The sequence below is a fragment of the Anguilla rostrata genome, chromosome 4 (genome assembly GCF_018555375.3).
Source record: "Anguilla rostrata isolate EN2019 chromosome 4, ASM1855537v3, whole genome shotgun sequence".
Taxonomy (NCBI): Eukaryota; Metazoa; Chordata; class Actinopteri; order Anguilliformes; family Anguillidae; genus Anguilla; species Anguilla rostrata.
This window is the reverse complement of record NC_057936.1, coordinates 38,030,745-38,054,875: the sequence shown is the minus strand read 5'-3', so window position 1 is coordinate 38,054,875 and position 24,131 is coordinate 38,030,745. Positions and strand designations below refer to the sequence as shown.

Below are 24,131 nucleotides of genomic sequence, written 5' to 3'. Positions count from 1 at the left end.
TGGGAACATTATTGTTCATGGTGAGATTATATGTTTACAAAGACAATATACAAAGCATTTCTGCCCTAAAAATAGTCCTGACTCACTCAGCACTGTGTTTAAGATGTACCAGTAATTCCATGCCAAATTCTGAAAAAAACTTTAAATGGAGAATCCAGACTTGATAATTACACACTTTCAAGGAAAGATTTGTCTCACTGAATGGCCAACTAATCCTTGAACAAGTGGGCATTGTTCTTAGTAGGTCATTGCAACACCACCTATTAAGGTTCTTACTTTAAGTTAAATGTAAGCCCATCTTCCAATTATCTTAATTATTTGTGAACTGCTTTGCTGTTCTAGAAAATCAGCCATGATGTTAATGTTAACTTAATATTCTTAAATCGAAACCACCAGGACAAATACCGTGCTGTATAGAACCTCATACAATTGTGCAGAGCCTGACAACTCTACCAAAATCCTAACATTAACCATTATGAAGGAAAATGCAAAACGGACTTCATACCAGTACTCACAAGCAACTTCCACCTAAACCACTGTTTCTGAATTCTATGACAGTGTCCATTGAACACTGGGTAAGTAAGCATGCCGACATGAGGATTCTATCGATAATCATCCGGTGATTAGCTTTAAAGGAAAATGAAGTTTACACTTTCCTTCCAGACCTGCAAATAACCCAATGTGATTGGCAATTACACAGGGCACAAAAATAAAAATCACTTCAATACATCCAACGCACCATTAATGTGTTAACCATCAGTCCGAAGAAATATCAAAAGCAGCCAGCACACCACACAGGCAGCCCAATTTGCTAGAATATGATTTATTCAAACTTTAAATCGCAATATTTTTGAATCAAACAAACATGAAGCACAGGGGGTTCATTTAAAAATCAAACGATGCAGTGCATAACACAGACAATCCTGACACACACTTATATACAGGCCCCCCTTTCGGATCCTACACACAGGCAGGCCTGGGCACAGTGAAAGCACAGACATGAAAATTTTAAAACCTGTAATTGAGGCAAAGTGAAGTCTGAAGTACTTCATAAAGTACATAAATAAGTTACAGACTGGATAAAAGAATAGCTCCACCAAAAACTATGTTTGTCTGTTCAGTTGTCCCCAAAAAGTTACGACTGAGCGACTTAATCTAGACAGAGAAAGGCGAGAGCAGTCCATTCGCTTTGTTCAGGAATTAAGCATTTTGTGTTTTCCTACAAATCTTCTTCTCTTCAAAAAATGGATACCTTTCAAAATAACGGCCTTCAAATCAAATCCAAAGGCTGTATTCCATATACATAAACTCGGTGAAAATGCAACATTTGAGACAAATTGTTGTTGGGAATCTGTAATACAATTCCTCCTTCCCCACCACCAGGAAAACCTGCTGAAAATCAACAGATCACAGACTCCTTGACAGCAAAGTCCTCTTCACTATGAATGCATTTCCAAAACCTTGAGATCTATGGGACAGACTGACCAAGTAGTGGGCCTGCCAGTGCGAATGTAAAGTACACTGAACAGAAATGTTTATTGTATGACATATGTACAGATAATATTCTGATACATTTAAGCAAAAAGAATACCAGGAAGGCTGCAATTTAAAGCCATAGTTTTCACTTGTCTACCCCCCTGAAAAAAATTGTTTCACATCATAGACATCATAAACCATCCATAAGTGATATGCTTCCCTTAAGTGCTAAATTCTGACCATGGCCAACTTTATTATCTCATTGTACTATACCCACAGTCCCTCCTAAACTGGCCATTCTGATACACAATCTCCTCCCCTTGCCTGCCTGGACAAACCTCCCCATATCACGCCCACTCTGCAATGGACTCAGAGACAAACTAGAGAGATGAGGAAAGACTGATGATACTCCAACACTGCAAGTCCAGCTGGGTCAATTATTGTACTTTTTCTCTGGATCAAATTCATGGAAACAGCGGCACAAATCTCCGCTGCTATTAAGGACCGAGAACTAACCACTAGAAAAGAGGTGGGGTGGACAAGCTGTTGCACATTGTGGAGGTTCAGTCACTTGGCTGCTGTGCTCGAGATACTGTGGACCTAGAAGCTAAGCCCTGGCAACCTGCTCGTACAGAATGGGGGAGCAAAAAAAATGGCCATTTGATTGATCTAATTTTTTTTTTTTTTTTAAATGAAAAAAAAAGGGTTGTATTCAGAGTTCCTGCTTTTCTTCTCAAGGCTCCATTGCTGCGGTGGTACGTAGTTATTTACAGAAAGGAAAATCCCCTGCTCGAACCCTGCCCTGCTGCAGGAGATGCCATCATCTGGACTCCAGCTCCTTCCCCTCCAGCACCATCTGAATCTCTTTGGCGTCCAGCGTCTCGTAGGTCAGCAGCGCGTTGGCCAGTTTCCTGTGCTCCCTGCTGTAGGTCTTCAGGATGCTCTTGGCACGCTCGTACGAGTCCTGTTATGTGAAGAGATTGTTAATGTGCATGAGAGCGTGGTGGAAAAATGCTGTGGCACATTCAGGCCAAGGGGTTCCGCCGCTCGCCCGTCACCATGGGAACCATGACAGCTGCCAACTGGATGTCCCGCAACTATCTCCCTCTCTTTACCTCGCCTCCCTCGTTACCCCAGTCAGGCAGTTTCTTCCTGTGAGTTGCCAGCCATTAATACATTTCTGTCATTAAAAGTCATTGAACAGGAAAGGCAGACCTCACCGCTGTTGGGTACAGCTGTGATGTCATGCTTCGATGTTAAAGTCACCGTTTCCACATCGCTGTTTACCTTCAAGTGCAGTTGCTGAAAGCAGACTGCAGGTGGCCAGTTGACAAGCTCATGAATTAGCTTAACTAGTTCGCCAGTCAACTTCAAGCAATACCCCAGCAATAACTTGCTGGCTTTAAGTGTCTTAGACCGAGCCATTAGGGAACCCTTACTTACGGTTTGTGTTAATTTATCCTAAATATGCATATGAATGACCCATGTAATAGTTATATGGCTTTTATGAAACATGCTTTGCTTACACTGCAAATTCATCTACTTTAACCCCTTAGCGCACAAGCCAAATCTTGCCAATCCTTGCCCATTTAGGGGGTACCCTATTTAAAGCTTTATAACTCCAGATGTGAACACCACAGAGACTTGAAAAATGGCTTAAATGAAGCACAACATTTGTACAATTTACAATACTAACGCAGATTAGTTTATATTCATAATTTTGGAACAAATAAAGTGCCACAAATGCAATTGTCTAGACAAAAAATAAAAAATGAATTTGCACTTTATTAGTTTGCAATGAAATACTGAGAGATTGCATATATACTTCTTGACCACAAGTTCATAAAATCTAAGGGTGGATACTTAGAACTAATATAGATTTATGGAGCAAAAACTAAGCAGTGTACCCAGCGTCTCCAAATCTATCCAAAATGTCTAAATTATGCATTGCTGTAAATCACAACATATTCACGTATTTCACTACAGATCAACTGTTTTGTCTCAATAAACTCACTGTTGCATCATTTTCAAGTGGGAATTACAAGCTTTCCATCAGTACAGTGGTCTAAAATATCTAGGGGTCCAGAAACATATCCAAAATCTCTCCAAAAACGAATAAAATGCTTTTTGTCCATTATAAAGCATATGAATGAGCCCCGTATGAAGTTTTAAGATGGAACATTGCTATTAGGTTAAAAATAATGCAAAAATATTGTCACACAATGCGGTACAGTACCTAAATGTGTAATAATTAACTCTTGTATGTATTTCTATACTCCGTACTCTCGTATGTTTTCTTGTATGGGAATGGGACGACATGAAAACAATTTTCATTTTGGCAATGCTCCAACTCTCAAGTCATCACTGTTGCATGCTTCACAAAAACTATTACACTACTAACGCTTACATTACAGTGTGAAATATCCACATTATAATACCACTAACCTATTTAAAGACACTCAAAAATAACATATATAACCGAAGTATTTTGAGCAGTAATACTTACATAGCACTGACAAAATCTTATCAGTTTTCAGTAGATAGACACAGAGACAGGAAATCAATGATATAGTTCTATCCGCTCCTGTCTTACACCAGTAAACGATGTCAGCTAGGTCTATCAGCAAACATATGGCTTAGCAATGCTCAGAAGTCCTCAATAATACTATTTTCCAAGAAATTCCAAAAATAGTTGACGTTTCGTTAGCAGCGTTTTTGTTTTACTGCTACCATAGAGTGAATGCGTAATTGAATGCGATAAGAAAATTTCCGATTACGCTGACCTATAAAATGCTATTTCAAAAGCAAAATTAGACATGTTATACATCGTTAGAAAGCTTATACTCTCACCTACTAAATAAATGAATTGTCAATCAAGCCAGACTGTACTAAAAAGGGCGACAACGCTGTAAACAACAGGTGTAGTATTACGCACAGCTATTTTGGAAGATACCCAGTCATCACAAATGCGCGTATATTTCACAAAGGGATTGTCCAAGACAATGTATGACCGCTCAGTCTCAAAAGGGACACCTCAACGCGTAAAACCAACGGTAAGGTTGTATATTTATTCAATATTTAGTCCCAGACATTGACTGTAGAATGAAATGGTATCATGTTTTAAAACTTTTTCGTTATTGAGTGAGCAGCGTTTTCACTGCTGTATTGGCACATCTTAGGGATATTGTAGGGTTTATCTTGTTGATATGACGGAATGCGATTTTTTAGTGGTGAAAGAATATTTTTATGAATGCCAAGATAGACAATATTGTCCATTATGTCATGGGTGGGGGGTGTAGTTGTAAATGAGACCGCAGGGAGGGGGCGTGTTAAATGAATGACCAGAGCGACAATGGTGGCGCGGCGAAACGCCGTTTTCGGCATAGTTGTCGTGTATCCTCTACTAATGAAACTAAAACAATGCATTTCTGTTTTTAACTCATACTTTGGTTGCAGTAGCACCGAATGTCTGAGTTCAGTAATCTCGGCATGCTGACCACTAGGGGCTTTGCGCTAAGAGGTTAAGGACTCTGGCCCCTGGAGGAGGCTTTCGGAAAGGGCAGGCAGCCGTTCCTCCCTGACCTGCTTTCACGGCCGTCCCCCAGCCCTCCCAAAGCACGGCCCTGGGGGCAGACGGGCTTACCTTCAGCAGCACTCGTACTTCCTGCTCAATAGCAGCTTGAGTTTCGGGGCTTTGTTTGGACAGGTCATTGTAGGTCATCACCCCCAGCTGGAACAAGAAAAACAGAGCGGGTTTGTTGCCTGGACCATTCACAGGTATGAGGTGCAAGAAACCAGTAACTTGTGGAAGAGCAAGTTTTCTGAAAGAATTTTGAAAAACAAAGTCGGGTTCTAGAACTCCACTGCTTTCAATGACCAGTGGTGATTGTCACATCAGTACTAGAGTGTTCAGTTAAGAATCAGTTTGTGGTTTTCTTAATCCTTTGAAGAGTATGATTTTTGGAATGTATTTTCAAAATTCTAAGTCAGTATTCCAGAACTACACTGCTTGCAATTACCAGTAGACTGTTGCATCAGCATTAGAATGTTCAGTTAAGTAAAATATTAAATTTTTGTCAGTGACATTTCCTTCTGACGTCTACGATGGCGATCGCGACCACAACATTTATTTAGCCTTTTTGTATAGCCATTTCCGTGGATAAAATCGCATTTAATATTATTTTCTGTTAAAACATTTAATTAATATCCAGGGAGATAGCTAACTACTTGCAAGTTAGATGACATGTGCAGCCATTTACTATACAATCGCATTTCAGGCTGGAAAATAACCCATTAAACCAGAGAAATTGCAGAGTTGTCTTAGAATCTTTATCGCCAAAGTATGTAGCAAGGCTGGCTGCGTCGGCATAGCAACGGACGCTGCGGTCTATGGCTGCAATGAAACTTTAAGTACGGCACAATAGGTATAACAACTGTTTTAGAATGTAATTGCGTCACCCGGATCATTTTAGGAGCCCTAATCAAAATAGGCATGACAGAACATAATGAGAGCCCATGAATGAGAGTGTAGCGGCACCTCTTTTGTCGGCTTCGAATCCAAAATGTTGCCATATTGGCGCAGTTTTCGATTTCTTTGACACAAAACACTGCCATGTCTCGTCACCCCAAAAAACACATGGACTTTCTAGTTAACAACGCACCGTGCGCCGTGTGCATCGTCTCACCTTGTCACTCATCCCAAACTTTGTCACCATCATCTTTGCTATTTTAGTGGCACCATCAAAATCACTGGAAGCACCTGCAAATAAAAGGAACAAACTGAGCTGAATGGCAAGACTCCAGACAAGCAAAAATGGCAGGGCTAGCTGAAGTGTACAAGTGCTTTTTCTTATGTTCCAATCCTCAAATGCGATCCATTCATTCCCGAATATCAGCTTGGCACACTCGAAAGGTCTGTTTTGGCTGGTATATGCTTTCCTCTTCTAATTCTAGCAGCCTCACCTGTGGTGATGTACTCATTCCCAAATATGAGCTAGGCACACTAAAAAGGTCGGTTTAGGCTGGTATAGGCCTTCCTGTTCTAATGCTAGCAGCCTCACCTGTGGTGATGTACTCATTGCCGAATATGAGCTCCTCAGCGACCCTGCCGCCCATGCTGACGTCCATCTGCGCCAACAGCTGAGAGCGCGTCTCGCTCCAGCGGTCATTCTCCGGAAGCATGGACACCTGCAGGGGACGAGCGGCCTGGTGATGCTCCCGCCTTAAAACAGCCAGGGCTTCATGCCCACTTTCTGTCAACGCACTCATATCCATTTTCTTTTAAGCTTTGCGCGATTACTCCAAATATTTATGCCGAATCGTTGCTTTAACTGACTACCGCATATATGTACAATATGCTGCGTATAAGAGTAACTTCCATGCTGTATGTGTAAGACGGCACCGAGCTGTAACACAAAGATGACACCAGTCGCCATGTTAAACACAGGAGACTGAAAGTAGACTCACATGGCCCAGGGTGGGGCCCCGTGGCATGATTGTAGCTTTATTGATGGGCATCGCGTCTTTGGTGTAGTACGCGACGATGGCGTGTCCAGATTCGTGGTACGCCGTGATGGTCTTGTTTTTTTTGTCGATCACCACGCTCTTGCGTTCCGGGCCTACGAATGGGGATGGGGAATAAAGAGCCGTATGAGAGGGAGAGAGCGGAGGAGCAAGAGACTGCTTCTGAATTTGGCCTTTCCTGGCCGTGATTCGTAGCCAATGAACACTGCAACTACATTTAGCATTTTTCACACAGGAAAAATCACTCCTTTTGCCACCAATGTGTTGAATCATCCAATCATGCCCTTCAGGGTATAAGAGCTTACTTACTATACTTTTTTTTTTCTTTTTACACATTTTGGGAAGTATATCTTTGCTGAAATATTCAGAAGGACCTTCAATCAGTCAGAGCGCAAGAGAGTGAACCTGCTTTCAGCTGTACTCACACAGAGAAACCTAAAGTACAAAACTGTTTATCGCATCGACCATTTCAAACGTCCATCTACCCTCCACTGTGGTACCCTCCCAGGAAAGGAAAGTGCTACTTAAAGCCAATTTGTCTTGGCCTAATCACACTGGCATCCTCATCACACTGCTGTAGAGGACTGTGAAATGCCCACTCTCTGACATGCCGAAACGAGCGGTCACCCATGAGAATCTTGTCCTTGGCAAACTCCAGCTCCTTCATGGTGACCATGTCTTTGCCGTCCACTGCCGCTTTGAGGGCGGCCTGATTGACCAGGTTCTCCAGCTCCGCCCCGGAGAAGCCTACCGTTCCCCTGGCGATGATCTCCGCCTCGACGGCTGGGGGATGACAGAATGACAGCCGTCAGGGTACGCAGTGCAGCGGCCGACACTACGGTAGTGTGGTGCACGCATGTATCTATATTTGACATTGTGGGCATCTGCTTTGTCCCCGATGCCAGAACACTCCACATCCCGAATGCAGAGGTGGAAAGTCCAGGGGTCAGAAAGTAAATGTGTTTCTTCCAGCCAGCTGATTTCAATAATTAGTTCCACCTCCTAGCAGAAGAATTGCGCTAAGTAACAAATCCAGGTGAAAGGAACACAATACTGGGGAGGGCTTTTACTTTCTGAACCTAGATTTTCCACCTTTACCTCAGTGAAGTCGCATGTGCATCTACAGATTCCCACTAGGCACTATGGCTGTGCAGGTTAACCATAGGGCTACGGGGCTCATTAACCTGATGTAGTATCATAGATCTCTATTAAGATATACGCACAAGATGCAATATTAGGTTACACTGCTCGTTAAGTTCTGATGTACTGTAGTGCTATGGATGACTGCAGCGCTATGGATAATTGGTTGCTTTTGGCTTATAGGTCCCCGCTTGAAACTTTGTTATGTCATGCAGGCGTGTCCTTGCGCATCAACGGCAAACACTTCATCTATGCTGAGGCGAGGGAATTTTTTGTATGCTTCTTAACCCACTGAAAAGTAGGTTTTTTTGGAATGTTTTTTTTTTTTCAAAATTTAAAGTCAGCGTTCCAGAACTCCACTGCTTTCATTTTCCAGTAGCAATCGTAACATCAGCATTAGAATGTGATCACATATTTGTGATCATACACCTTAAAGGATTAAACATACCAGAGTCTACTTTAATTTTCTTCAGGTACCACTGCAGGATCTCAGTGCGTCCCTTCACATCAGGCCGGGGGACTGTCACCTGCATGTCAAACCTCCCGGGCCTCACCAGTGCACTGGGCGGGAGGTAAAAAATAAAAATAAATAAATATTAAAAAAGGTTGGGGTCATGGACTGCAGATGCTAAAGAGCACACAACTACAATGCTCAGTCTTGTGCAGAAATATCTACCTTCCATAACAAGCCTTACACAAGCAGGAGTAAAATGGCTTCAGAACTTACAGAATGATAACCGAGGGAAGGGAGCAAAAAAGGTTACATTTTCCCTCCTCATGTGACTGATGTTCGATGCGAGGTTTCAGAGAGCTTTGAGCCTCTGCAGTAGGCCACTGTGACCCACTGAACCCTTAAGAGGGCCTGGGGGGTAGGAATGCCTGTAGGAGAAGTGATGTCGTTTAACATCAACATACTTATCCAAGGCCTCAGGGAAGTTGGTGGCTCCGATGATGATGACGCCCTCGTTTGGTTTGAACCTGCGAAGGACGAGACCGTCGAGTGAGTTCCCTCCCTTTCAGACAAACAGGACCGCACACCAGCCGTTTCAATTCAGCGGGTAGTAACAGACGTGCATTCTACCACTTTCCTGGCGTTTTTTTGAGATTGTTGCCATGTTTTACTTTTTAAATAACTTATTTTCTCTCATTTTAGCTCACTTGCAATTATGAGCAGCCACTTAGATTGGTAGGTTAAGAGTATACTAGTGTAGACTAGTGTACGTGCCAGCAGGGCACCGCTCCTTTTGTCCAAGCGGCCAAAACCGGCCTGTGTTTTTGAAGCTCACTTCCTTGTTGTAAACACCTCACAGCTAGACCAATGAGGGTTTGTAGCTGGAGGGGAAGGCACAGCGTGTTTTCCCTTGGCTGGTGTGAGTCGAAACCAGAGATGTTATTTATTTTTCCTCTGTTCGTAAGAACAGGGCACAATTATACTTAAGAATGCACTGGATCTGTCGCCACGGGTCAGATATGAATGCGCTGCTTCATATCCCGCTTAAGACTGGCCTGAAACGGACCAGTAACATTCTTGTTACTCTCCGTTCGCAAACGGGGCTATGTTGTCATCAGAGATATATCTGATCTGTCGCCGGACTGTCAATATTCCAATGGGAGCATCAGAATACTCACAAATGAGCAAAACACATCAAATATATCTATGACCACAGCAAGTAAGCATAACAGTTACTATGGTTTACTCTCGTAATTATCTCACTCCAAATGAAATTAGAATTTAAAATTTGGTTTTACCTATACGTGGAGCTTGGAGTGGTTACACTCGACTATCTTGTGCCATCATTCCTCAATATATGCTCCCGGGATTAGCACTATTGCTAAATCTCAGTTCGGCAAAGCCTACAGAGGGTAGAAGGCTGACCACCATAATACATGCATTCATTTTTGCATAGACAGTTATGAGCCCAGAAGAGTGCACATTTATTGGGCTCCTTAAGGCGAATTTGACAAGAACCGACATATAACGCCCAACGGTCCTCTTAAGCCAGAAACTCCAGAACCAATACAACACCAATCCCGTTAGCGGGCAGATCGTGGTCGCCTATCTAACTTGAGGACCTCACTAAAGACTTTCGCTGTACTAGACCCCTGATCAGTGGGTCTTAGTCAGAATTGTCCCCCTGAGTATTTAATCAGAATTTTGGCTGAAAAGAATATAAAATGGACTACAGTCGCGAAGACCACGCAAGTTAAAAATAAGAAGAATTTATTAACAGGCAGGTAGGTCATTAGCTTAGAATTCACAATCTATTATAAAATACAAAACTTCTAGAACATATATAGAGTAAAAAGTTCTTACCCAGCCTGTTCAGCTACACACGGAACACAGAGTATGCGCAGTGTGGGAAGTCAATTACGATCTTCCCTGACAGGATTGTCTCCCTTCCATTTAAGCCAAATCACGCGTTTGATCTAGGCGGCATTGCCATAAATGAACCTGGACGAATGATGACGAAATCTGGAATTTAGGCCCCCACCGTTTGGAAGCTGTTGTAAAAACAATTAGTGGGGGGATGTGAAAAGGAGATGATTACCAGACATTCCATTGTGATAGTTTCGGAAACTCAGGGAAAAACTATGTTTTATTAAATTTTATTTGGTATGAAACATATTTCATTCAATTTGTTGAATTTCCCTGAGTACGTCCATACCAAACATGTCAAGGGAATGTAATATTATGGTGTATGAAAATACCCTTTTGTTGAACCATTTTACATGCAATCCATGTTATTACTACATAAGGCATAATACAGCAATATAATGAAAACATGTGCATGGTTTGTAAGGTTTTACGGGGTTTGTCAATATTATAAACAGACAGTTTAGAGTCCAGATCCAAAAAAGAAATTAAAAGTGGAATGACAGAGAGGCCCACATATAGGCACTGTGGTACTGTCAAGAGTAGTTGCCCCACCATTTTGCCAGAGGCCTGATGATCTTTTCACCCTTAATGGCCCCAAAACACACACACCCACAACCATAGACAAAGAGACTAATTCCCCTTATCTTAGTCTTGTCCAGATGGCAACATTCCAGAGAGCCAACAGCCTGCTCACACAACCATAGGCAAATAGTCCAGTTCCCCTTATCTCAGTCTTGTCCAGATGGTACAATCTGCTACCCCTGGCTTAACCCTAAACAACAAGGAAGTTAAATTCCTACTCTATGCAGATGACCTGGTGTTGCGGTCACCCACAGAAGGGCTACAGCAACATTTGGATTTACTGGTGCAATACTCCCAGAACTGGGCACTGACAGTAAACTTTAAAAAATCTAAAATAATGATATTCCAAAAGAAACCCAGATCTCAGGAAACCAGACATGTGTTCACTCTAGGAAACACCGCACTAGAGCACTCCCTGTTCTATGACTACCTGGGGCTCAAAATAAGTGCCTCAGGAAACATTGGTCTGGCAGTGAATACACTAAAAGAAAAAGCCTGCAGAGCCTTTCATGCAATTAGAAAAAAATTTCACAAAATAGACATACCAATTAGAATTTGGCTTAAAATCTTTGACAGTGTAATCCAACCAATTGCCTTATATGGAAGTGAAGTATGGGGTCCACTCAGTTATCACAACTACACTAGGTGGGACAAGCATCCTATAGAGGCCTTGCATGCAGAATTTTGCAGAACAATACTAAACATCCAAAGGAAAACTCCCACCAATGCATGCAGGGCAGAATTAGGCATGTCCCTACTGTGCAGTCGCTGGCTCCGATTTGTACAACATGGCGGCACCCACGAACTGCACTTCCCAAGCTTCAAAATGCTTTTCACCAAGCACATGGTGACGTCACAATCCATGGTTTTGTTCCCGGGTACAGAACACTCTGTGAACAGCGCTTACCCATCCATCTCAGCCAGAAGTTGGTTAATGGTCTGCCTAGAGTACGGGTGCATGGGAGACTCTATCCTCTTCCCCCCGACACTGTCCAGCTCATCAATGAAGATCACACACGGTGCATTGGCTTTGGCCTCCCCTGAGACACAAGGATAGAGACCGAGACAGAGAACAAGAGTGTGAGTGAGTGAGAGAGAAAGGAATCGAGCCACACAGGCGAAGGACCAAAGCCCATCTGATGAAATGTGTGAGCGAGCGCCTGTCAGAGGGGCAGGAGAGGGCGACTCACTGAAGAGGTTTCTGATGCGGCTGGCCCCCACGCCCACGAACATTTCGTCAAACTCGGAACCGGAGGCATAGTAGAATGGAACATCTGCCTCTCCTGCCACAGCCCGTGCCAACAGGGTCTTCCCAGTGCCTGGGGGGCCCACCAGCAAGATTCCTGTGGGGGGGGGGGAAGCGTGCAAATTTGTAAACTTGTACATTTATGAGCCAGTCCAAGTGTATGACGGTAGGTTCAGCAGGATCCAGACTCATGTCTGGACTTGTCTTTTTAAATTAAGCACATGAAAACCTCAAGGAAACGGTCCTGCTGGACTAAGAACCACGCTTTCATAAATCTGGCTTGTAAAGGTCACAAAGATAGTAAACCTGTTCTTACCTTCAATTTAACTAAATTACCCTGCAGTTAACTTTCAAAGGGAGGACGATACTCTGAAAGCTCCAGTTAGATATATGTGCGGCGAAACGTGCTAAATATGCATGTGCTAGGTGCATCATATAAGTGACAGTGTGCTAAAGATGCCAAATATATACATGCTAGGTATTTCATATATGTAGTAAATGCCAATGTGTTAAATATGCATGTCCTAGGTACATATAATGACAGAATGTTAAATGCACTAAATATGTATGTCATAGGTACATCATTTTCATTTTTTTTCATTTCAACTTTATTCAAGACTCATCTTAAAAAGAGGTCCATAACAAGTGTACATCATGCAGCCTACAGACTAAATTACAGTGTGCAAAATGTTCTACAAATGCATGTGCTAGGTACACTGTGAATGTGCTAAATATGCCTGTCCTAGGTACATGGTGTATGTGCTAAATGGCAGAGGTGTGGAGTCCGAGGACAGCGTTTCAGAGTGGCAGCCATTCTTGCCTTTGGGGAGCTTCCCGCCAAGAACAGTGAACTTCTGAGGGCTCCTGAGGAACTCCACCACCTCCAGCAGCTCGTTCTTGGCCTCCTCCACCCCCTTCACATGCTCAAACGTCACGTTCTTCATCTGGATGGGGTCGACCGCGGCATCCAGGCCCGATGTGGTGCGGAACCGCACTGTCCGGGAGGGCGAGAGAATAAGAGTGGATGGCCGCACGCCACAGGGCAGCCCTGAAAGGTCTCTCAAGAACATGCGAGTTCCGGGAGGCAACAGTGTCTGGAAATAGGCTGTCAACCACCAAGATGGGTGGGAGGGGTAGGACAGAGAGAAACACTCTTCTGCACACAGTTTTCAGTCAGGGTTTTGTCAAACATCACTTCGGCTTTTACGCATACAAATGTCACATATGCCATGGGGGTCATTTGCTGCAGGCTTTGAAAATGAACCACTTTTAAGATTAAAATGCACAGCACCTCCTCCACTATTAAATGATTAGTACATTTTGAGGGTGCAATAATAATTTTAAAACTCAAGACAGATCTAACTATGTAAAGGCAGCCATCTCCCTGGAAGCTAAATGCAAGACATTTCAGGCTTTCTAGAGGTTTCAGTCATTTAACCAAGGCCTTACCACATTCCTTTGGAAACAGGAACAAGTGGCCACAATTTTTTTTTTTTTAAACATCGAAACATCCGAAAACAGGGTTGCCAAATATTCATGCAGCACTCATTTTTAAACCAATTCAGCCATCTTTCACTTAAAAGCAAATCACTTCAGAACAGGCCCTTGTTTAAGGACAAATTTCAAGACAATGGTTTTATGTTGTGAGTGATGAGAAATGGTAAAAAACTGAGACAAACCAGCATCAGAAAAGGAGCCTTTACCCGATAAGAAGGGGGTTCTCGAGAGCCCGTACAAACCCAGCAGCAGGAGGACCAGCAAGATCAGCCGTGTCCTCCTCAAAGAATCTGTCACACATTCAAAAAATAAAAGGGAACAGATAAGGGTGAATCGATACAAACTAGCAGAGGCATGTACAGTACAGCACCGCCATCTAGTGCCCACTTTGAAGAATTGTTCCTTGGACTGGTCAGGGTATCGCAATGCCATAAATAACAAAAAAGTAATATTGCATATCATTACAGAGGTCAGAGAGGCTCAGGGTTTATTTAAAACCTGGCTGAAAATGGCATTGTTTTAAAACATGGCCAGCATTAGCGGGCAACTTTCAGAGCAGGCCCCCTCCTCTGCCAACCTAAACATGCAATGCCTGAATCACACCTTACAGTTTATGGGGGGGGGGGGGGGGGGGGACATGCCGGACATGCCTTGCGTTCGCTGGGTCAGGGCCTGGGCTTTCAAGAATCCCTCCGCAAATCCGGTCTTGAAGGCGTCGTGCTGGGTGTCGGGCAGGTTCTTCATTTTCACCAGCCTGTCTATGCTCTCTGCCTCAGGCACCTTGTCCCTCATCAGCAGACCCTGCGGGTTGCCACTTTTTTTTATCATTTCTGTTAGGTTACGACTTTTGACACCAAAAACATAACCTTAACCATAAAAGTTAGACTGTAGGCTGACAACTTTAGGAAGTAGGTAAGGATGATTACAATGCAGAGGTAAAAGTGAGTGAGAATGGTGGGAGCGTCCACCACCATTCAGCATTTGAAGACAGTCCCTTTTTAAAACACAAGTTCAACTAAAGCATTAAAACCTGCAAGCGCTCCTGTCCAATAGTGTGACTCGAAATGTTACCAAACTTAAGATATTTGGGTAGTATTCCATGCAATCTACCAACACGGTCTGAATTTTGTGCCAACTGAGAGGGTGTTAAATGTGCTACATATGTGAGCAAGACAACATGAACGGAGATCAGCACAGTGAAGGCAAGCCTTCATGAGGGCTAATGAGCCAAATGTGCTAAATATGCGAGCGAGACGAGATGAACAGAGACCGGCACAGCAGAGACAAACCTTCATAAAGGCTGGAGTGTAGCCATCAGGTTCCGTAGGCCTCTCGTAGCCAGCCTGCAGCCGCCTGGTTTTGGATTTCAGCGTCTTAAAACCTCGACTCTGGATCAACACTGACATGAATGGGAAAAAAGACTAAATAAAATAAACCAATTTTTTCAAATAAAAAGCCCATCAATCCCTTCAGACAGTACACCAATGATTGAAACCTCCAAAACTAATGCAAAAATGTGTTCCGTTGTCACTGTAGTATTCAAATGATAAAGGCTGTCAGATTTTTATACCATATATGCTGTAACAATGAATACAACGGTGACATCACCAGTGTTTCCCACGAGCCAAAATTAGACAACCTTAACCCCTTAGCGCACATGCCAAATCTGGCCAATCCTAGCCCATTTAGGGGGTACTCTTTAGAACTCCAGATGTGAACATCACAGAGACTTGAAAAATGGCTTAAATGAAGCAAGACATTTTTACAATTTACAACACTAATGCAGATTAATTTATATTCATAATTTTGTAAGAAATAAAGTACCAAAAATTCAAATGTCTAGACAAAAAATCAAAAATGAATTTGCACTTTAGTTTGCAATGAAATACTGAGAGATTGCATATATACAGCAGGTTAAACTATACATGTGCTGGATCAAAAACTTCTTGACAACAAGTTCATAAAATCTAAGGGTGGATATGTAGAACTAATATAGATTTATGAAGCAAAAACTAAGCAGTGTACCCAGCGTCTCCAAATCTATCCAAAATGTCTAAATTATACATTGCTGTAAATCAGAACATATTCACGTATTTCACTACAGATCAACTGTTTTGACTGAAGAAACTCACTGTTGCATCATTTTCAAGTGGGAATTACAAGCTCTCCATCAGTACAGTGGTCTAAAATATCTAGGGGTCCAGAAACATATCCAAAATCTCTCCAAAAATGAATAAAATGCTTTTTGTCCATTATAAAGCATATACATGAGCCCCTTATGCAGGCTTAAGATGGAACATTTCTATCAGATTAAAAAATAATGCAAAAATATTGTCACACAATGCGGTACAGTACCTAAATGTGTAATAATTAACTCATGTATGTATTTCTATACTCTGTACTCTCGTATGTTTTCTTGTATGGGGACGGGACGACATGAAAACAATTTTCAACCATCCACCACATTTTGCCAATGTTCCAACACACTTGTCATCACTGTTGCATGCTTCACAAAAACTATTACACTACTAACTAATGCTTACATTACAGTGTGAAATATCCACATTATATAATACCACTAACCTATTTAAAGACACTCTCAATTTCAAAAATTACATATATAACCAAAATATTTTGAGCAGTAATACTTACATAACAATGATGAATCGTATCTATGTTCAGTAGATGGAAACAGAGACAGTAAATAAATGATACTCAGGGTTTCCCCCAGAAAAGTTGTTAGGCCCGGTGGCAAGTATCTTTTGACAGGGCCCAGCGGCCTGGCGCGGGCCGGCAGCCAAGTGTCTTTTTTGATGGGGGCCCGGCGCGGGCCAGCGACAGACTGATGGCAGCATTAAGGTAGGGCCCTATAGTTTCTGTGATAACAGAATCACGGACAGAATCGCGGAATTGAGAATTTAAAAAAGCTACACAGATTCCATAGGGCCCTACATTAAGTCAGTGCTAAAAGCTGACTGGACATTTGAAAATATGACTACGTAATGTGAATGTTGTTATAAATAAGTCATCTATTCAACACACATTTTAAAAAAACAACAACTATTTACAGCATAGCAGAGTCTTACAAAGAATCTGGCAACAATGTACAGTCTTGGAATGCTGTGGTTTCAACAACAACAAAAGAAATTAAATTAAATTTAAATAAATAATATCAAAGTTTTTGCACTCTACAAAAAACTTGAAAAAAGTCCTGATTGGCTACTGATTCTTACAGCCTTGGAATGCTGGGCACATTTCAACAACAACAAAAGAAATTAAAATTAAAATAAATAATATCAAGGTTTTTGCACTCTACAAAAAACTTGTATTCAAGTCCTGATTGGCTACTGAATCTTACATCAAGCCTTGGAATGCTGGGCACATTTAAACATTTAAAAAACTGTCTAAGGTTTTACAGTAGGCTACCTTTCCTCCTTGATATTATCCCTAAATGGCACAAAGCAAGTATCTGTGTTACTGACTGTTTGGCTAGCTAGCTAAGTTAGCTACATGACCATGTTGTCATAAAAGTTTTCCCAACCGTGAAAACTGCCTGACTTGTTTACATTTTGGACAGATGTGGCTCCTGAGTAAATATTTTGTTGTTTCCGTCGCAGCACTTTAGACACAAGCAATATAGAAAAAAATCCAGAAATTTCTTCTTATCGAGTGCCTGACCCTTAACCGTAGCGTTTTTTCCCCAAAGATGGTATTTCTAGATATAGCCTAATTTTGCCGCTGTGTTAACACATTTATACGGTTGCGGGTCAGGCACTCTTCACCATAAGAAGAAATTTAAAGATTTTTCCGATATTACTTGTGTCAAAAGTGCTGCGATGGAAACAATGATGGATTTTCTCTTTAGCCACATCTGTCCAAAATGTAAACAAGTCAGGCAGTTTTCACGGTCGGGAAAAATTTTATGGCAACGTTGTCGTGCACATCAATGTCATCAAGCTAATGTTATTAATAAACAAGTGAAGTTGTTATTTCGATGGCGATTAATAAGTCATGTAATGTTACAATATATCGAACGTTACGTTCATGCTACTATTTTAACGTTACCTACACACTGCTTAAGTTAATATAAAAAGAATGTACTTACCGACAAGATGAAGTGATAACGCAGTTTGTAACGAGGTTAGTTAGCCTACTAAATAAGAAATGGTGGCTTGCTAGGTAACGTTAGCTTGTGATAGTTGGAAGTGTCTAGTGTTGAGTGTCACTCTACGCACAATGAGGGTGAAGAACACTGATTTCAGACCTGCTTTTCTACAGAGCGTTCACGTTTTAACCAACAGATGTCGCTGGTGAGCTTTTCAACCGAGCCGCCCCACTGTAACTGTTGTTTAAAAAACATCTTAAAAATACATTCTTTTTCTTTTTTTAATTCCCCGATGCTTAGGCCCGGCGGGGGGTCAACTTAGGCCCGGCGGGCCGCCGGGCTTGCAATACACTGGCGGAAACCCTGATACTGTTCTATTCGCTTCTGTTTTGCTCCAGAAAACGATGTCAGCTAAGTCTATCAGCAAACATAGCTTAGCTATGCCAAGAAGTCCTCAATAATAATAGTATTTTCCAAGAAATTACGAAAAATTGTTGACCACATTTCGTTAGGTGCAGCGTCTTTTACTTCTACCACAGAGTGAATGCCTAAGTGAATGCGATGATAAGAAAATTTCTGGTTACGCTGACCTATAAAACACTATTCCAAAAGCAAATATAGACATGTTATACATCATTAGAAAGCTTATACTCTCACCTACTGAATAAATGAATTGTCAATCAAGCCAGACTGTACTAAAAAGGGCGACAACGCCGTAAACAACACGTGTGGTATTACGCACAGCTATTTTGGAAGGTACCCAGGCATGACAAATGCGCGTATATTTCACAAACGGATTGTCCAAGACAATATATGACCACTCCCTCAAAAGGGACATCTCTATGCGTAAAACCAATGGTAAGGTTGTGTATTTATTCAATATTTAAAATGAATGAACGACCAGAGCGCCAATGGTGGTGCTGCGAAACTCCGTATTCGACATAGTTGTCGTGTATCGTCTACTAACGAAACTAAAACAACGCATTTCTGTTTTTAACTCATACTTTGGTTGCAGTAGCACTGAATGTCTGAGTTCAGTAATCTCGGCACGCCAGCGTGCCAACCACTAGGGGCTTTGCGCTAAGAGGTTAACAGACTCTCTAGTTTTGGCACGCTGCCTTCTTATGTGAACTGCTATACCGTTGGTGTTGGCTGTCATCATCAACAGCATTACCACTGTCCTTGCTTACCTGACCAGTGCTGCAGATCTGAACATACAGCCTGAAGGGGGGTGGGGCTCTGTCTGCACAGCACAGGAGAGCCAAATACTGGTCTGTGGGAAAACCCTAAGCCATTAAAATAAAACACAAGTTAGGAAAATTACACCAAAACAAATATAAGCACGCTAAAACCAGATTGGTGCACAAGTGGCTGACAACAAAACAAGTGCATGCTCAAACAAAGGTACATGAGAAAAATGCACTTAAATATAAATAAGCTCAAAACATTTTTCACAGAGCACTCAGCACAATTTCTCAGAAGTTTCATGTCTCTTAGTCATTTTCCCTCGTAAACCCCCATTTTGTGGCCAGGTGTGAGGAGGGAGGGAGTCATACCATGTTTGTTCCTAAAAAAAGAGTTTGTGGACACGTGGGATGTTCTCCAGCTGTGACGGACAGGGGTGATGCTGGGGCTCTCCTCAAAGCAGGGCCTGGGCAGCAAGCTGCTCGCCAGCTCCTCAAGCTGTCCGGCTCTCAGGTCTACCAGACCCAGGTCCCTCAGGTTCAACGTTGGCTGCAGATACAGACAGTGGACACCGGAAATGTCTGATGTAGTCTGTCTACTGTTGAAGGCATGTGGGGACTACAGGACTACAATACCCAAACCACCCATTTACCAAAAACTTAAGAGCAAGAAAACATGAAAATGAGTTTGCATTATTGCTGGAGGGTATAAACTTTGTTCTGACAAGCTTCTATATGAGGGGATAAGCTTTGGATAAGCAAAGCCCTGCTTACTAAAATGTTAAGTTATGACATAGCTTTGTAAAAGGTGATTTACATACTGTTGGAAAGACCCCTGCCCTTGATCCAACTTTCTCTGCAAATGGTAATGGAAAAGCTGCAACTGACTAGCTTACACAGAGCAAACTGTTCTGTAGACAAAACTTCATCACATTTGAATGAAACACACTTAAATTCACTTCAAGTTCAATTTATGAATTCAAACTTTCCTCAGACATTAATGTCCCTTTTTCCCACGGCGCGCAGGAACTGGCACCGTGGCTATGCATGGCAAATTGTGGTCATTCACTCACTCACTCACGGACAACCTTTGATGGACGTTTTGTGGGACGCATGCGCAGGTGGTGCTTTGTTTAGCAGGACGCATGCGCAGGTGGTGTCAGCTAAAATGTGTCTGCAGAAGTGAGTTGCGCCGCGGGTCTGGACAGTTCCGTGCTTGTCTAACAGACTCACATAGCTCATAATAAAAAAAGACAGCCTTGACTTGCAGGTGATGACATCACAACTGAACAGACTGAAAGTCACTGAAATTCAAAAAGACTGAAAAGCAGTTCCGGTTGGCTGAGACGGTTTACCTCACTGGATGGCAGGTCCAGGTCTAGATTCCTTTCCCTCTGCAGACTCTGAATAGAGGAGCTGGCCAAACTCTTCAGGGAATGGAGGGTGTTGAGGAGGTGGCTCAGGGGAACAGTTACCTAAAAGTGACAGACATATGCAGTAACCATGATGTAGGCAGGGCAGACACCCATAAGCACAACAGACCAAAGGTAGCCCAGAGTAAAAAAATAAAAAATATTATTATTTATTATTATTATTAAATTAAAAAAGGGTCAAACCGGGCAATCGTCCGTATATTCTAGGTCAGGGTTTCTCAACTCTTCATTCAGAGGCCCATAGAAATAAGCCTTACTTTATGCCAGGGCTGCCCAACCTAGTAGGTTGCTGATCCTGTAGGTTTTCATTTCAAACCTAATTTGGCACACCTGATTCTCAGCAGACAGTGGTTGCATTCATCGTTTTTTATGCAGAAAAAAAGAGCCAAAATGCAGGAAAGAAATTCACTGTGTTCTATAAATGCAGATATTCCCAGGTCTTTTTTTATGGTTACAATAGGCGATGACCCAGACATGAGCCACAACAAAATAATTACTCCTCTTTCTCTGAGCCAGTCTGACATTTGTGTTGTGTACTGATCATAATATTTACACAGTCGTTGGTAACATTGTGCGATTCAAAGAGAAAGTGCTTAATTCGAATGAAAAGTCAAAAACGAGATGTCACGCTTTATTGAAGTTGCCCAATATGAGTAAATTAAAACAAAAATCATTCCTATGGCTTTTTCAAATATTTTAATATTTGATCAGAACACCAAAGCATTTTTGTTAAGATTACAAGGGACTCAGACTTCAACCATAACAAAATAATTACTCCTGTTTGTTTGAGCCAGTAGCCTTTTGGTGTCTCACATTTGCTATTGATTTTACCATTTACACAGCCGTTTGTAGCATTGCGAGATACAAAAAGAAAGCACTTCTTTTGAATGGGAAGTCCAAAACAAGATGTGACACTATCTAACTGTTGTACCGTAATGAAGGTGAGATGTGCAGCCACAAATTACACAATATGCTGTCAACATGCACGAGTAGAATTGATACCTAAACATTCTTAACGAAGTCAGAAGAGCGAAATTTTAAATTGTACCTGATACTAATCCGTGGATTAGACCAGGCAGCAGCAACAGATGTCCACAAATTTTATCAAATGACAGCGCGTTTGGATTATGGATAACAAACTCGTAAATTAGCCAGAGATGCAAGAAGATCACATGGGACGGATAAACAAATGAATAGCACATTAAGAAAAATCAAGTGACAACAAATCCTAGTTAAGTGACAACGTCCTCGTGCTTACGCTCTAAATTTTCACTTCACTCACTGTCCTTCGTGTCTCAGTCCTCCCTGCTGTACTTGATGCGGAGCAGGGGGTCTTGGGTAATACATAGGACTGACCTTACGTAATTTAAATTAATCAATGAACCAATTCGAGTAGTTGGAATGAACTGCTAGCGGCTAAAGGTTAGCTGAAAAATATAGAGAAAACAGCAAGCATGTTGTTCCACAATGTCCGACGGTAGCCAGCAGGGCAACAAACAGTTTTTTTTTTAACTAACGGTAGCTCCTAGCTAACTAGCCTTGTTAGACTGCCCAGCCAGTCCCGATTTATGTGCATCTGTCACGTCGATTATCAACTGCGGCATTAGCTAGCTGGCCAACTATTGTTAGCTACAGTAGCTATAACCTCAATTCCAGTAAAGCGTTAGGTAACCGACAGCGAATAAACGAACGCACCCTGGACAATTTCCAGGACATATTCACTCACTGCTACAAGCTATGTAGCTAACAATTCTAGATATCAACTTAACTTTTGCAGGTGGCAGTCTGTTTCATCTGGAAGGGTTAGCTAGCTAGCTAATAACGTTGATAGAGTTTCTGTAATCAACTAACGTCATCATAACTCCGAACAAGACAACCAGTTAGCTCAAACACTGCATACCCGGCTGCTTATTTTATGTTCTGTGGCAAGATGACGTTACCATGGCTAACTAGCTAGCTAGATAGGACAAAGCGTTTGTTCGTAATATGTGGGGCCTCTTACCTGTGGTTGTAACGTCGTCGAGAGGGAAAACATCTTTTCCAGGTCTAGGTCGAATAAAATAACTAGATACCTAGATGTTTGCCCCTGTGGCTTAATGTTAAACGCCCTCTACTGATGTTATCGCCCTTTCAGTTTTTCACACTTCTTTCTTTCGCCTCCTCTGTTCTGACAATTATGAAAATTGATTCGTCAAGAGGTCAAACAAAACACCGTCGTTATATTGAGATACAGCTTTAAGGACTTTTCCTAAATTACAGAAGAAGTTCCGGCTATGTACATTTGCTGCTCCGGAAGCTAAGCTCCGTTAAAACAAGGCAAACTAGACCTGTATATTTTCGTTTCCCGTGTATTTTATATTTGTCTTCTTTTTAAAGATGTTTTTGAGCTATTACTACCGGTTTAAATATTATTACGTCAGACACCGGCATGGTGCGAACTGGGGCGAACGAATTGTGTACGTTACTGAACTCATTCTTTTGCATTTTGCCCTGTAAATGGAGTGCATGTGGGAAATAATTTACAACAGCATTAAAAAAAAAAAATAAAAAAAAAAAATATATATATATCATTCAAGTCTTTTTCAAAAGTAATGCTGTTTTTAATTATTACCTACAAGCACTAAATTTACTGGGCAAAATGCTAAAGAACATGGGCTGAGTAACATAGAAAGATAGGATATTTATTCCATTCACACTCCTTCAAAGTCTATCCAAAAGGCAAATGCTGCAATGCACAGAAAAAGTGAACAATAAATACATTTAAGGGTATGGCAGTTGACCAATGACTTTGTCTGAACAAATTCACAGTATGTTGAACAATTCTGATTTAAATAAAGACACTGAAGTTGAAAAAGACTAAATTGCAGGCACTTCATAGAATCTATTTTTAATTTTTCACATTCTAGGGGTGCAGGTGGATTAATGCTTGAAATAGTTTGCCAGGGATTGTATGAGAAGCAAAAACTTCTCTGATGATGAAATAGGATAACTGAAAAGCGAAGTTGGAATGAACCACTTATCTGTTAATTTTGCAAATACAGTGAGCTTCATAATGTTTTGGACAAAGAAGGCCTGGAGTGGATGTGTATTAGCAGACTTGGCAGCTTGTCTACAAGTAGCTTATGTTCAGCGCTGTATGTTCAGCTTCCTCACATAGTGTTCAACAAGTATTGCTTCATAACCATGTTTAGAGTTACTATATTCATGTAATCACCCCTTGTCAGTGCCACTTTGGGAATATATATATATATATATATATATATATATATACATACACATACACACACACACACACACGCACACACAGCGTCTTCGGAAAGTATTCAGACCCCTTCACCTTTTCCACATTTTGTTACGTTACATCCTTATTCTTGATTAAATTCATTTTTATTCTCCTCAATCTACACACAATACCCCATAATGACAAAGCGAAAACTGAAATATCACATTTATATAAGTATTTAGACCCCTTAGACTCAGTACTTTGTTGTGGCACCTTTGGCAGCGATTACAGTCTTGAGTCCTCTTGGGTATAACGCTACACGTTTGACACACCTGTATTTGGGGT

The 24,131-nt window shown here is 41.7% G+C and overlaps 1 protein-coding gene across 4 annotated transcripts; it reads right to left on the bottom strand.

Annotated features, from left to right (window-relative positions):
• Positions 1 to 807: 807 nt before the first annotated feature.
• LOC135253357 (ATP-dependent zinc metalloprotease YME1L1-like) lies at positions 808 to 22,847 on the bottom strand. Of its 4 annotated transcripts, none has more exons than XM_064332537.1 (18): positions 22,566 to 22,847; positions 20,486 to 20,605; positions 19,486 to 19,680; positions 19,137 to 19,221; positions 15,131 to 15,240; positions 14,492 to 14,642; positions 14,024 to 14,131; positions 13,165 to 13,338; positions 12,289 to 12,441; positions 12,006 to 12,138; positions 9,055 to 9,117; positions 8,588 to 8,700; positions 7,627 to 7,782; positions 6,943 to 7,094; positions 6,537 to 6,663; positions 6,162 to 6,235; positions 5,120 to 5,206; positions 808 to 2,440 (listed from the first exon to the last, which is right to left on the bottom strand). In XM_064332537.1, the coding sequence occupies exons 1-18, from the start codon at positions 22,596 to 22,598 to the stop codon at positions 2,297 to 2,299; spliced, it is 2,178 nt and encodes a 725-aa protein (XP_064188607.1). In that variant the 5' UTR covers positions 22,599 to 22,847; the 3' UTR covers positions 808 to 2,296. The 4 variants fall into 4 exon arrangements, with proteins under 4 accessions (XP_064188607.1, XP_064188608.1, XP_064188609.1 ...); XM_064332538.1 differs by having other exon boundaries at positions 19,137 to 19,232; positions 19,503 to 19,680; positions 22,566 to 22,842; XM_064332539.1 differs by having other exon boundaries at positions 14,048 to 14,131; positions 22,566 to 22,841.
• Between the last annotated feature and the right edge of the window lie 1,284 nt (positions 22,848 to 24,131).